This window comes from Chlamydotis macqueenii, chromosome 1 (assembly GCF_036417535.1).
Source record: "Chlamydotis macqueenii isolate bChlMac1 chromosome 1, bChlMac1.mat, whole genome shotgun sequence".
Taxonomy (NCBI): domain Eukaryota; kingdom Metazoa; phylum Chordata; class Aves; order Otidiformes; family Otididae; genus Chlamydotis; species Chlamydotis macqueenii.
Window position 1 is genome coordinate 18,449,023 of NC_141556.1, and position 16,034 is coordinate 18,465,056.

The 16,034-nt window shown below is 40.1% G+C and overlaps 1 protein-coding gene across 3 annotated transcripts in view; it reads left to right on the plus strand.

The window, feature by feature from the left end:
* Window positions 1-5,174: 5,174 nt before the first annotated feature.
* TAFA5 (TAFA chemokine like family member 5) overlaps window positions 5,175-16,034 on the plus strand; it is a 432,621-nt gene continuing 421,761 nt past the window's right edge. For all 3 annotated transcript variants that reach the window (XR_015257553.1, XM_086739967.1, XM_086739966.1), the window contains exon 1: window positions 5,175-5,533. Coding sequence is in view for 2 of the 3 variants with exons in the window: in XM_086739967.1 (XP_086596093.1) it covers window positions 5,422-5,533 (112 nt within the window). In the remaining variant the exon portion in view is untranslated. The remainder of the gene's footprint in view (window positions 5,534-16,034) is intronic.

Genomic DNA, 16,034 nt, shown 5'->3' on the forward strand with positions numbered 1-16,034 from the left:
AGCTACAGGTCTGTAACAACCAACAAAAGCACTCATCAGTGAGAGCACCTGGCACACAGACAATATAATGCCATAAAGCAACATAGAATCATAGAATAGTTTGGGCTGGAAGGGACCTTTAAAGGTCATCTAGTCCAACATCGCTGCAAGGAGCAGGGACATCTCCAACCAGATCAGGTTGCTCAGAATGGTCAACAGCTTCTCTCTAAATACATTTTTACTACACATTAAGAGACTTGTGGACAGTTCTTAAGGACCTCACTGTTACTGACCTTGAAAAAAAGGCTCTTTCATGAACATGTATCAAAATGTATCTCTATGAATTTTTCAAGTACTCTGTAAACAAACACTTTTACTAAAATACGTGGTGAGAATTAAGTTCCTGATCCCATAGTTTCAGATATATGCAGTTCTCTGCTATTTAGACTCAAATATGATTTTTGTTATTGAAGGTCTGAACTCACTCTCTAAATTATAATTTGACAATCAAATCAGCATGCATCTACACACTCTGCCTCTCTTCCTTCTTCTTTCTTTGTCACAAATACAATAATTTTCTGCTTAATACAAACCAATAGCAAAATCTTCCCTATTACATAGATGGTCAATATTATGGGCATTAAAGAAGGTATTAAAAAAATCATTGAGGTATTTGTCCAGTTTAAATATTTTTTTTTTCAAAAATGGCCTAGGATTAGTAAATCCAAAGATAGCAAATACCTCTCACCAAATCTAATTAAAAATGTTCGTTTTCTTTAACCAGGAATCTGTATCACCTGGCTGGTTTCCACTGATCCCTTCTTCTCAAGGAAGATGACAGAAAATTGCAATTCCCTTGCATTTTTCTGATACTTGCTATTGTTGTCAAAGAGTGGCTATGGATTGTTATAGACAGATGGACAGAGTCTTTTAACTACTGTGTTGAAAAAGTAAATGGTTAAATAAAGTTGAAGAGGTATTCTTAGTATTAAGCTCCACAGCTCTGCCTTTGAAAATTCTGTTAAGATAAAACATAGCTCTTGAATGTAATTCATGTTTTTAACATTGTAAAAAAAAAAGGGGGGGTTTTATGCTCTTCTTTTACATCTATTTTACTCATATTTATCTCAAAATTAAGAGATCTAAACAATATTGTCCATTCAGAGATTATTCTGTTCTTTCATTCAAATCAACATTTAGAACCAGCTGAAGCATTTTACTTTACCTAAAGCCAAAATTCACTTGTTAGCTTGAGTATTATTGATTGGTAATTCTTTATGAAGAACAACTGAATCAGTGTACTGCCACAGAATTACTTAAAACTTCTCTTTTCAAAGTAAATAAGCAAACTCAAAAAGAACAGAAGGTCTCTCTGTAAAGATCTAGAGAATATTACCTTCCTTCTACCATGTACATGCTTGATGCCAAATGAATGTTAGGATTTACCCTCGGTAGGCTGCACCTATAATAGAGGTCAGCATCACTGCACAGGCTTTGCAGGTCTGACATCCTAGCAGAAAGCAGCAGTGCGTATACACATCATGGACAAACTGCCTGACACATAGATACAGCATACAACAGACTTCAAACGATGTCTGTTTCTAGTCAACACAAACATTTCGCTTGTAATTCTAGTTGGAGCAATGGCACATGCTATCTTAATAAATAGCGTAAATATTATTTTAATTTCCTTGTAGATATTAACTCTGCCAACAGCAATGACAGAAAAAGAGATCTGTGTCTTTGATTATATGGGAATAAATCTGATTTCTGACAAGTTTATTTCACTTTGATATACAGCCTTTAACTTGGCTTTCTAGTTTCCTGTCTCTTTCAGACATCTGTCCATGAGTTTAATCATTGTTTCTACATCTCTGCACACACAAAGGTCTGAATACTGGGAATTTCTTGGGAGATGAGGAGGCATTAAAGACAGAGGCTCCACACATTTTCCTCAAAAATCAATATGAAGGGGACATGTCAAGAAAGAGGCAAGTAAATTAATTTAAGGTCACATTCTGCCACTTTTTTATTGAGCAAGATTTTAGTCTCACTCTAGGGTGAGGTACTTTTCAATATAAGACAGAGCAAAGCAGCCAGAACATTACTGGGGGTTAACATATAACTTCATAACAAATTAGCAGTGATGTAAAGTTATATTTGTAAAGAGTGATTTTAAGTCTTGTCTTTTACAATCAAAGCAGAAGGTAATGTCTGAAAATCTTTCTCCGTGTAAAATACCTTATGTAAAACTATTACAGGGGGATGTATATAGAAACAGAAAGGCTCCAGCTTGATGGTTCTTGTTCCCAGTGAGTGGTACCTTACTTTCTGAGAAACTGAGTAGTTCTCTGACACCAGAATTAACCCGGTCTCAAGTGAACAATGTCAGTTTTTAAAACTAGCAAAGCAATACTTCAGCTTCTGCATCAAACTTAAGGCTTTATTTGGGCGAACAGTAGTCATGACTCCCACTCCTCAGACTGGAAGCTCGATGTATTTCCAAAGGAAGTCCTCTTGTATAGCCACAATTTAATGGGTAAACCATAAGATTTATTATATAAAATTCTATGGACTATACTGAAAGGTATAGCAGCCTATATACTATTGCAGCTATCCCTTGTGGCTTTAAAATCTCTTAATGTATACATTATACTATATATCTCATCAAGATACTCGTGCTTTTTCTTTTTAGTAGTAGTTAAAGGATATTATTCAACTGTACATTCAATACTTGCAGCTGTAAAGGAAATCAAATTTCTTTTCATATATACAGAAAACTGCTTAATTTACATGTTAGTCCTGGAATTGCAATGAACAGCAGCACATCATGCTGAGGCATTTTTGTTGCTTAATACTTATTTACATTTGTTCTGAGAATAGGAAATTTGAAAGTCCTATTTTTTAAAGAACCTCATTATGCAGTAGTACTTTACAACATCAAATTGAACTAATACTTCAGGATACCAAAGGAGCTACAGATTTTATATTGACTTACAAAGAAAATCTAATGCCCAAGTCAGGGATAGAAGGTGTTACAAAGATTTAGTCTCTAAATGTAAAATAATAATAAAACTATCTTTCAAATTATGTGAGGGAGAAGAATAAAATTCAGCATGTTGCCTTAGTGCTGGAGTTGTGCTCTATTCTAGTTTTTAAATGAAATAGAAAAGAAAACCCCACTGAAAATAAGGGAAAGTCATATCCTGGAAGGGAGTGTTGTACATGTAACCAAATGATAGTTAAAGCTTCATCTCTGTGAAGCCTACCTGAACACATGGGCTTACTGCCCTACCAGTTCAGGATGCAAACTACTCCGGTAGAAAATCAGATCTGAAATCAAAGACATTACATTGATGAGGTTGTCATGGTGCAAAACTGAAGTTAGCTTCAAGCATCTGGCCAAGTGCAGCTGTACTAAAAAAGTCCCTACAGTCTTGTCTTGTAAATAATGCATTATCCATACCCAATTTTAAGTCCAGATATTTAAGTGGCGAACAATCAGACGAACCTGGAGCTACTGAAGGAAGATGGGTCTGATTCTTCATAGTGTTTTTATTATGCAAGCAAAACACAGGAGGACACAATTGGGATGCGTTGTGACCAAGCTCCTCTTCCAGTCGGCCAATCCTGCCTGTACTCGGAACGTGACTGCCTTCTGCAGAACTCAATATACTGAGGGCATTGCTATGGAGAATATGAACAGAAAAGCTCAACTACTTGGTTCCTCTCAAAACATTTCAGTTTTTTATCAGCACCACGAAGGCTCCTGGCGTTCACGTGGACTGGAGCCCTCTAAACTGGGTCTCACATCGATGTGTCCCTGCCACTCCAGCGACAGAGACGGTGTGCCAGCAACCCTGGGGAGGGCTGCGGATCAACGCCGAGGGAGGAACCATTCCCGCAACAGCTGCGGCCGTGTCAGGACAGAACACACCACGGAGACCCGGGTGCGCGCCGCGCAGGTGAGGGCGCGGGAAAAGGCTTCCTGCGCCCCGTCTCCTCCCGCCGAAACTCGGTCCCAGCCGAAAGCAAAGCCGCCCCGAGGGGTCTCCGGGCGGGCGCCGCACCCCCCGCTTCCCCTTCCCCTCCGCGCCCGGCGGCTCCTCCGCGCCGCCTCCCCGCTGAAGGCCGTGGGTGGACGCGGGGTCTGGAGCTGCCTCTGCCCCCGCAGAGCCGCAGGACGCATCCCGCTCCGCCCCTCGGCCCCTCCGGCCCGCACCCCCCGCAAGGCTGCAGCGAGGAGAACTCCCCCACGGCTTCTCCCTCCCCGCCGCCGAGGGTTAAACCCGCCGCTGGCAGCGGGGGAGGAGGCACCGGCGGCAGCGCGGGGGGTCAGGTGCGGGGGTGCGGGCGACGTTTGCCGGGCGGGCGGGAGCGCTCCTCCGGCGGGGACGCGCAGGTGTCGCGGCGCCGGGGGAAGGACCGCTCCGTGCGCTCTTCACCTGTGGGCGTGACCGCCGTCCCCCCCTTTCCTCCTCCTCCTCCTCCTCCTCCTCCTTCTTTTTACTTGAAGGGCCAGCGCTGCTCTAGCGGCAGAGCCTAAGAGCGGAGCTGGCGGCGCGGGGAGAGGAGGAGACCTGCTGCTGCTGCCGCCGTCGCCGCCGACCCTCCTCGTAAAGTATCCCGGCCGCCGTTCGCGCCTCCGCCCCGTCGAGCCCGCAGGACCGGCCGGGAGCGGAGATCAGGCTGGACTCGCCGCTGGGGACGGGGCGCCCCTCCGCTCGCCGGGCCGGGCTGTCTGTCCGCGCCGGCGTCCTCGGCCGTTGGCGGGCACCGCCGCCCCCCGCTCTCCCGCGGGTGCTGGGCTGGGGCGCGGATCGCCCTCGCCCCGCGGAGCTGCCAGGCGGAGCCCTCCCCCACGGGCGGGCGGCGGTGGCCACGGCGGGCTGCCCTCGCCCCTCTGCGCCCGCGGCCATGCTGCCCTGGGCTGGGGGGCGGCGGCGGCCTGAGCGGGGGTCGCCCTAGAGCGGCGGGGGGGTGGGCGGGAGAGGCCTTCCTGCGGTAGCACCGCCTGGGCCCGGGCCCCGGCCTGCGCGGGAGGAGGCAGGGGAGAGGACAGCGAGCGGAACAACTTCTGCGAATTAAGGCAGGAACGGAAAACGATATAAAGAGAGGCTCGTTCGTGGGACATCTTCAAAGCTCGGCACCACGCCAGGCATCCGAGTCCCAGTAAAACCCACCACGGTAGCGAATCTCACCAGAGGCACAGGGCGAGAGCTGGCCGCCGCCACTGCGCCCAAGTCCTGGACGCTTTAGAGTCGCCTTGGCTTTCTGGCTGGAAGATGATTCCTGCAGCAGGACCATGTTGCTGCTGACGAACCGCGGGGTCGGTGGAAGATGCCTTCCTTGAGGATTACACGTGGAGAAAGGCCATCAGTCGAGGGGAGAGCTGGCTGGTGAAACTGTCTGACTTTCCCCCCCACCGGGGAAGTGGCTTCAATGGCTCCATCTCCCAGGAGAAGCAGTAAGAAAGATGCCAACGCCTTGCCAAACATGTCCTCAACTTTCTGGGCTATCATGATCCTGGCTAGTCTCCTAATCGCTTACTGCAGTAAGTACATATTTGTCCTGGTGCTTTTGCTGGGCGTAAATCCATGGCCTTCTCGTCTGACGTAACACTTCTGGCAAAGGCCAAGCTCTGAAGCTGGCAGGAGTAGGTATTGTGCCTTGGACTTGCCACCTCCACACATCTCCCCCCATGGTAAAGCAGGTAGAGCGACACCTTAATACTGCTGCTTCTTGGGAGCATGAGATGTACTGAGGTTGTAGATGTGGCATTTCCAGTCCAAACAGAAACATCTGTTGGATTTTAGGAACAAACTTTTTAGTGGTAGTAACCGTGACCCACTGTTCACTGTTTGTTATCAGGCTTTCTCCTAGACTGCTCCCTCCACGTACACAATCTCCTGCCTCCATCCACGTTCCATGAACAGGAGCTGTTTTGCTTATGTTCGTTTCTTTAGGAAGCACATACTTAGTCAAGTGACAGATGTCTTCACATCACTGGGATCATATGTGATTCTCTGACTGTGAAATTGGATTGGAACACCCCGCCACTTCCTTAGCATCTCCTCAGCAGTTTAGGAAACCCATGCTATCAGTTTTAGAGCTGTATCACACGTTATCGGTAGAGTTCTGTATATTCTTTGTCAGGCTTAATAGATTGTCCATTAATCACACTGAGTTGCAGATAAGGTATCTGTAAGAATCAAGTGCCTGGACTATTAATACTTTTAAAGGTCTTTATTTTTTCTTGTTGATTTTTCTGCTCTGGACAAGTCATTTTCAAACAGTTATGTAATATAAATACAGCTAATGCCCATACTTCTCGGGAATGCAAGTTTGTCTGTAGTACCAGAGTGGGAATCTTTCACAGAGAATAGAAAAAGCAGTTTCTGTGCAATAATAAAAAAAATATGTAATTTATCAGGAGGGACCTGCACAGCTTTGCCGAAATGAATCTACACTGTATTTTCCCAGCCTGAGCTGAATGTGGTCTGTAATTTACCTATAGTGCATATTCCTTTCATTAGCTACAGCATAAAAGACTTTGCACTAGGCTTGTCTTGTTGAGCTGTAATAGGTGCAGGTTATGATGAATAGGAAATGGATTCTGATTTTCAGGAGCATGCCTGCTGCATTTCTTAACCCTCTATTCCATTCCCTTCAACCGTATTATGTTCTCCTTTTTTTCTGTGTTTGTTTTTTTTTTTCCTGAGACAAGATTCTAATTGGCTAAGAGAACCTTTAATTCACTTTTTTTTTTTGCATGTTACAGGGACTTTCTGTACTGACAACAGTGAAAGAGGCTTATTCCAAAAAGCATAAAGTATTTTTTAGTTATTTTTTTTCAATTTAGCACAGTTTGCATTACACTTCTCATGAAAAATCATGTCAAAGAGACCACCCTTTTAATTAATTTAATTTTGTACATAATGCTATATTCAATGTGCTAATGTATGGTATGTATGCAAAACAACATACTTAGATTTAAAAGAATTTATGTGCATACTGGGAGATAAGTGACTCAGTAAATGCATATTACGAGATTAATAGTTCAAGTGTAAAGGGAATTCAGCTGGATATTAGTAATAGGAAATATTTTATTAAGTTTGTGCTAGAAATGTCTGGAGGGTCCCAGGCTTTTTATGAGAAGATAAGAGTTCTTCTGTGCAGCTATCTTCTATCAACATAGCCTCAGAAAGAGTTAACTGTAAACTCTGACACCTCAAAAATTATTTATATTCAGCTGTGAGAGGTTTGACAATGTTCTGTTCTAAGGAATGAAGTTGTCCCTTTGAATAGTTATATATTGTTCTTTTTTTTTTCCCCCTGCATTGTTTACCAATGCTGATCAATGCAAATCTTTGCTCATAATATGAAGGCAATTTCTGATGTGCTTAGATGACCAGTTTCTAATTAATTCTCTCAGCCAGTGTAGATGGTGTTCCTCAAACGTGTAGTACGCTCTTCATTCCATATAGTGCTGAAAAGCACCATGCAGCTTAAAATATGCAGTGTCAAAACACTCCACCATTTATGTAATGTTTCACCGACTTGACAGCTGCAATTCCGAATGTTAATGAAGCACCATGAACAGTTCTATAGTGGTAGTATTTGAAAAATTGCAAAAAATGTTTTTGCACTGTAGAAAGGGTGAAGATGTTTAAAAATCAGGGAAAAAATGTGAAACTCTTTCTAGGTAAAGTAGTACTGCAAATTTTATGATTTTTTTTTTAAATCATTTAGGGTTTATTCAGTCTTTTTTTTTGTCATCCGATACCTTATTTTTTGAAGAAAAACATAACTGGGGGGGGTGGGCAGTGTCAGTTATGTTTTAAGAATAACAGCCTTGCCATATTTATTAGGAAGTAAAAGAAAAGAACTTGACAATATAAGGTGTTCTGTATTTTTCCACAACCTTATATTCAGGTATGTTGAAGTATACCAACTTAAATATGTGATATCAAGCAGAAGTCTGTAAAAAAACAGTACAGTTTAGCATGTTATTAAAGTAATTACAGGAACCTTGTATCTGATTGTCTCTCACTATATTATTTTACTATATTTACATCAAACACTGCAACTCAAAAAAAGAACTTTTAAGCATTTCCTTTTTTTTTAGCACCATAAATAAAACTTTTGATCTACCTTGGTTATTTTCATTTTTAATCTCTTGGTCTGACAAAGCTTATTCCTGAATCAGTGATATGAATTCTTCTTCCATTTCTCCTAATTACTTAGTGAATCTGTTTCTGGGAATGTATTTGTTGTATAATGGTCATCCCTATTACTAGGAGCAACCAGTAAACACCATACTCTTGAGTTCGACTTGACAGATTGTCCTGGTTTCGACACGACATAGATAAACATACTTATAAAGCGTGTTCTGGATGTCTATCTGCAGTCCACTAGCCTTTCATTTATACTTTGATTTCTGAAGCCCAATTATGTTCTCTTTCACAAGGTAAAATGATAAACTGATCATTTTTTCTTTCTTAAATGTTTAGATTATATTTAGGGATAGTGGCTCCATCCTATGGTGGAAGAGAAACCTGCATCAAATCAATTAGATTAGTTGCTATAGTGATAAATATAATGTAATATTCTCCTCCTGAAGAAAAATGCTCTAATATGGTAGGTTCTCAACAGGAGAAGGCAAAAATGAAGCAGTAGAAATAGGCTGTTAATGGTCGTTGATGTGACCACCAAGGAGTTTGTTTTTACATTTACTGATGCTTCTGTTAAGTAAACTATCTCAGAAGGCTCTCCTGGTGACCACCTTCAATGGCAATTGAGAATTAGGGGAGTTGTAACATTTTAGCATCCCAGACATGTATTGCACATACGTGTTTAATGAACAGTGGTAGACCAGTGGAACTACGTTCAGTGAATTCCTTAAGTTACTTATTTTATATTGTAAAGGTACATTGAATTTTTTAATTTTTTTTTCTCCTTGTGTAACTGGGATTTACATATTTCCATGTTAGAAAATTTGGTCAAATTAAGGAAATTTTATGTGGTGTCACAGCTGCATGCAATATCAGAAATCTAAATAACATGGTTTTGATTCGGAATATCTTTTTTAGTGCATTTATTCACTTGGCTTTGCTGTAAATACTGAGGTGCTTTTTTATGTAAATGGTGACTTTTTAAACAACGTGATTCAGCTTTAGCAAAGTTGTGGTTCTTATGAACTTTTGGCTTTCCTTATTTTATACTGTTTTGTAAGCATAAGGAATAGAGCATTAGACCCCTGTGGCATTACAAGTTTTACTGTTCTGTTAAGGTAATACTTCTAAGGACAAGGAAATGTATTTTTTGAAAAATGGAATGGTACTTGGAAAGTTCACGTTCTTGTTTTAAATATTGTGTACGGAAGAGAGCAATATGAGGCCCAGTATTTATGCTGACTAAATGGTGACAGTACTAGGAAAAAAGAATCTAAAACTCCAAATGCAAAATATTTCCCATAACTCTACAGTTCTGCATTGTAAGTGCAAGTTCTTTCACAGTAATAAGAAATGGAAAGAGAAAATATTCTCCCAATTCATTGTTTCTTTTGATTGCAGAGTACAAAATAAGAACGTTGTAATGATGAAATACTGGTAGGTGATATTAAATGGTTGATTCTGCAGTCCGCTGCTTACATCTGTGGAATTTGTTGAGCAGAAAAATCAAGCCCCAAGCATCTCAAAGATTTTGCATGTTACCATGCAAAATGCAGATGATTCCTATGAAAAATGTTATATTGACCTCACCTTAAATTGAGATCCTGTTGTTATACATTGGGTGGATACTACTAATTTGAGAAATACCTTTTCATCATCCTGTTCTGGAGTTGCTTTCTGTCTGGATGACATAGACTACTATGGTCTCTAGATCATATTGTTCTCTTATGCTGTTAGAGATTGCCAGCAGGGATGACAGTCTCTGGACACCTCTAACAGGAGCTACCATAGCATCACGCATTGGCTACTGAACAGCTCTTAGATGATAAATGTTCACTGCTGATTTATGTTGGATGCACACAAGTCATCTCTGAATGAAGGTCTACTGCTCCTGTTACTGATCCTTTATCATTCAGATCACTTTCTCTGTTTTTTGTAAATGAAAAAGAAAGATCTTTTTTTTAATCGTTCCAACTGATCTGTAATTTTAGAACCATAGAATAGTTTGGTTGGAAGGGACCTTTAAAAGTCATCTAGTCCAGCCCCCCTGCAAGGAGCAGGGACATCTTCAACCAGATCAGGTTGCTCAGAGCCTCATCCAACCTGGCCTTGAATGATCCAGGGATGGGGCATCCACCACCTCTCTGGGCAACCTGTTCCAATGTTTCATCACCCTTACTGTAAAAAATTTTTTTCCTTGTATTTGTTTTGTTATGTTTTCTGCAAGATTTACAGTGCTTGTATTTTACCCAAACTCTGCTCACAGAATAAATGTGACATATAGAGCAACTATCATTATTCAGACTTTTTTTTCAGTCTAGTTTGTGTATAGGAGTAAAAAATAATACTTTTACGACATTAAATAAGAAAAACAAGGTATTACAATTTTGTCTCTTTATATAACATCTCAGCTGCTCCTTTTTAAGAAGGTTTGTTTTTTGAATTAAAACCAGTGCTTTGAGTACCTTTGCTTGTGAGTACCAAACTGACATTGAGATTTTCTCACCAGTTATGTTGTCGGCTGTCCGGATGATGTAATACATAGAAGTTGTGGGCATCAACATAAGAAATGTCTTCTTATTGCTTTTAATGTTGAATTCAACCCTTTAAGGCTGAGTAAACACCATTTACAATTTCTTGAATGTATTTGAATTCTGGTAACTCTTAACTTCCATTGCAAGTATAACCGCTGATATAGGTGGATATAATGGGAAAGAGGATGGGAGGGAGAACTAGAAAGAAATGGATATTTTAAATTAAATATGTGGCAAAGGACTCTTCCATGTCTTGCAGTAGCATTGATAGGAGAGAGATTGGGACCTCTTTGACTTGCTTTTTGTCTCTGTTTTTGCAATGTACTGGGTTGTTCGTACCATGAACTATGAAAACAGTATTGGGAGCATGGAGTAGAGCCCCACTGCTCTAGACAAGTGTGTAAACATGGGCTCGATGGTATCTTCTTCTACTGGGGCCCCATTAATCTTTCTTTGCTTATTGACTGCATTGAAGAAGTAGTAGTAAGTCTTTCACTGAGATTAGCCTTATGAGTGGGTATTTTCCCACTCATTCTTCTTTACTAGAAGCTAAGGGTATGAAATCTCTCGGTTTTTAGATGTAATTTAGTACCGCCTTAGTGCTCTAACCATAAGGCTATTATGTGAAAAAACCCACATCAACAGCTAGTCCAGCATCTGGCATTCCAAATAATGTTTATTAGAGGTATGCCTCGAATGCTGTCAGTGACTCAAAAATGCACTTGGATACTGAACTATGTAGAGAAGTGTCAAATACCTAGGCAGATCTAGGTGGCATCGATTAACCACAGTCTTCCTTGTCTGTGTATTCTTTGTTACTACATTCAGAGCAGAATGTGTTCATCCTTAGGCTCATATTTGACCAGGTGTGTTGTTCTGCTGTGGGACTGAGGGTTTGAATAGGATTTGTTTCTCTGTTTAAAGGGAAGTTACACTGCTTTTTACACAGATGGCTGGTGAAATTACTTATTGTAAATGTTTTGAGAAGTCATCTCTTCATGGATATGCTTTTATGTTAGCCCTGCAAATAGGAAAATGTTATGCAGTGACTATTTGAAAATATATGAACCATATTTAGAGTAGATTTTCCAGTATTTTTCATGCAGAGGTCTATTTCAAAGGTGTTGTGCATGTTTTTGAATAAATGGACTTTGGCTAGAGTAAAAGAATCACAAGTGTAATGGTAGAAGGCTTTGCATTCGTGTGATTGTCTGTTGATCTCCTAAAGACATTGTGGCTTGTTTCTTATTTCATTCTTTGGATGGACTGCTTCTTTTGACACCTTTCTTCAAATACTTCAGTGCTGTCAGATAACAGGAAAGTATCTCATCTAACTCTGGGGTGAGGATCATAACTGACTGTTTTTCAAAGGAGTCACTATGCAACAGCCCCTTTGGCTCTTTCCTGAGTAGCAGGTAGTTATTCAGTATCACCCCCGATTTTGTGTCTCCTGGCACTTCTTTTAAGTGCCTGCGGCTCAGTACAGCAATAAGGAAGTTACTTCTCTAGAACAAAATGTTATTTGTTTTGCCAAAAGATATGCTGCTGTTGGAGAAAACATGAACTACATCTAGCTACTATTTTTCTTGTGGTTACAAATTCCTTCAAGACTGTAGGTTGCTATGACTTATTTTCAGTTTTGATGTTCTCTACCTTGTTCTCTTGCAGCCCGGGTTAATGCATGCTTTCAGCTGACCTTTATCTTGAAGAACCCTTCACCACTGGCATCTCCTGCTCTTCCAACAGGAGAGTGTTTTAACAGGGCAGAACCTTAGGATATTTTTAGGATCACATACCTGGCAAAATAAAGCTTCCTTCTGTCTTTGCCTGTGACTGAAAGTAGCAATTTGAGCTATGACCCCGTTGTTGGGTTTGGTGTTTTGAAGGTCCAAACTGGGACTATCTCTGTTTTTGTTTTGTGTGGAGGTTAATTCCAGAACATTGTTAACAGATGTGCTCTGTTTGTATTTTGTGTACTAAAAAGTAAAAGTAAAAGCCCAGAGCAGAATGCCTAGGAGATCGGTAACATTTCAAATGGCAAGTTATGTTGGATGGACTGATTCCTGATTTTTCATCTGTTGTAGAGAAGAGTTGTGGTGACCAACTGTACTCAAGCACAGCAGTAGAACTCACTGGTTCTGTTAGCTGACAGGGCTGCATAGTCTGAGAGAAAGATCCTTAATTCTTACAGAAATGAGAAATTATTACATATGAAAAAGGAATTTTGGTTTCTGAAGTCTACCAAAAAGTAAAAGAGAATTCTTATTGTGTTCTTGTTAATCATAGTTTAATTTATGGTGGCTTTCACCTTTGCTCTTAGAACACTTTTTTTTTTCTAATTTTCTTACAACTCTGATATTGACAAATGTATACTATGAGATGATACACTGACAATAGGAGATACTGTTAACCCCTGATGCCTGTATCACTTTCCATACTCTCAGGTGTCAGTATCCCTTTTATTTAATTTTTCCGTTGAGCTGCACCAGTCCAAAGTTTGGCAGAACAGCTTAGCCAGCTGATAGAAGTGGGTTTAAGCTGAGCTCCTGCACTTTTTGTTACATGGCTCAATTGCAAGCTGAAATGTTGAAATGCTATAGTAACAGTGACTTCTGGCAGATGCAGAGGGGGGCCAGGAAATTGATCAGGGAGCTGGAGCACCTCTCCTATGAAGGAAGGTCAAGAGAGTTGGGGCTGTTCAGTCTGGAGAAGAGAAGGCTCTGGGGAGACCTCACAGCAGCCTTCCAGTACCTAAAGGGGGCTTATAAGAAAGATGGAAAGAGGCGTTTTACCAAGGCCTGTAGTGACAGGACAAGGGGCAATGGTTTTAAACTGAAAGAAAGTGAATTCAGACTGGACGTAAGGAATGACATTTTTTATGATGAGGATGATGAGGCACTGGAACAGGTTGCCCTGAGAAGTTGTGGATGCCCCATCCCTGGAAGGGTTCAAGGTCAGACTGGACAGGACCTTGAGCAATCTGATGTAGTGGAAGATGTCTCTGCCCATGGCGGTGGAGGTTGGACTAGATGACCTTTAAAGGTCCCTTCCAACCCAAACCAGTCTATGACTTTTGCTCTCTTGTTTTAAATCAAACTAAATATGAGTGTAACAGATATTATGAGAGATTGCCTGTTACTGGTTCTATGGTGTTACTGAAATGGTTCACCAGTTTCTCATTGTTTTGCAGCAAAATGGACTTTATATTTAGTTATACCTTGAATAGACAATTTTCTTCCGTGCAACCTAAAAGAAATGTGGCTTTTTCTATTATTTTTTGTGGAGTGAGCAAATTCCAAAGTACTTTTTTATATAGGCTTGAATCATAAAAATATAAAATCATTTTCTTAATTGAACTAGTGTAATAATCTGACTTAATATTCAAGATCATTTTATTGAAAAATATCAGAAAAATGTTCCAGAGCTTTCTCAGTATACACTGTCAGTAGTGCTTTATTGAACATTAATTTAAAGATGAAGGCATACATGTGCTTGTGTGTATATGTGCTCAGTAAAAAACACATCAATATTTAAAAAAAACTGAGAGGCTTTAAACATTATTGTCACTGAGTTTTAGTTAAAGGTAGTAATTTCCCTGAAATTACTGGCTGTAAGGCATTTGACCTAACATGTCTTTGTACATTTTAATACCTACAATAATGATTCTTTTAAGATATAATTTTAAAGAATTTTCAGATATATTTTCCTTTTAAGTTATGAGCTCCAGTTAGAAAAAAAACTAACCATATATGTTCTGGAACGCAGATCTTGATAGGTTAAAAGAAGTGGCTGACAAGTAGTTTCAATTTGATCTGGACAGGACTGGTCTTTCCTCACCTTAGATTTATGCTGTATAGTCATCTCTGTTTACCCTAATCTCCTTTTAAAGTCAATGTAAACATAGACATTTTTGCAGTGCAGTTCATATGACCTGTTTTAGATAAATGATGTAGTTTGAGGTAAATTGTGCTGCAGAAGTGCTTGTCTTTGTTAGCTATAAAGCAGATCAGACAACTTAATAAGATTTTAACATGTACGTTATCACATTAATCCAATCCTTCGTTACAGCATCTTTAGAATGTTGCTTATTTTATTTTCAAGGTCCACACTTAATATTAAAATGTTTAATGCCAAGTAACTGGTTCAGGATTTCTGTAGGGAAAAAAAAATGGTAGAAAAATAGGCTTGTGATACAGATTCATTAAGACTGTAGGTCAAGATTGAACTACTGCAGCAAAGGATTTGTACAAATTGAGGGATGTAGTTGGCATAAATTACTGGGATCTTCTGAAGACATCTTTCCAAACAGCTTGTATCCTGAACATTTTTTACGAAACATGTCTTACTGTAAATTCTCCAGTTTTATTGCCAGTGTTTTCACACTCTGGGCACTCTAAAAATACTGCCTTTCCCTAAAAAGTTGGAAACTAGGTGAATTTTAGATGAGTGTACCAAAGGTTATCAGCTTTACCATTCTTTTTCTCATTTTTTTAAGCCTCTTCCACATGAAGCAATATTAAACACACTTGCACCGTGCAACCTTTACAGTGTGTGTAAAACATTTGAATCACCTTCATCTACTACCAATTTAGGTAAGAAAAGGTTTGAAGGTGAACAATGTGTACATGTATAAAGGAAGTTGCAGGGGCAAAGAAGACTAGAAACGCTTGCCTTGAATATAAGAGCAGATATGAATTGCACTGAGTATTAAAGTGCCACCCTCTGAACTCCTCCTGCCCTTCTTTCTCCCTCACCTGGAAAATGAAAGCTAGGTATGAAAAAAGTTTGTTGTGGGGTTATTTTTGGTAGGATATTGGGCTTTATGACCCAGGAGGTTCCTCCAATTCTACGTTCTTCAGTGTAATTGCTGTTTTTACAGTCCTTTTCATCTGGAGAGATTTGTTGCCTTCTATACCTCATTCTTTTATCAATATGTTTTTGTTCAAGGAATATATTGCTGCTTTTCTCCTTTTTCCGTGGTATATATCTTCATGGACATTCTTTCTCTTAACTGGTGGCTAAATCTGTGCTGCCTGTATATCTAGAGATCTCTACCTTAATCCTGTCTATAAATGTAATTATTTTCTAATATTGTCTTCTTTAGAACGCCTTACCGGAGAGACTTTTTAGCAGTTTATGGTGTTATATGGGCTTTTGCATGAGTTCTGTAAAGTGCTGCTGTGAACTCTTAGGATGATAAGTTGCATGAACTGCCACTTGTAATTACGATAAATGGATTTGAGGTATTTCAGATACAATTCCAATGAATTAGTTTAAAAACCATTTATAATACTTGAGTTGGTGGCATTTCAAAAGCAATTCCTATGAAACAGCTTAATGCTTATCT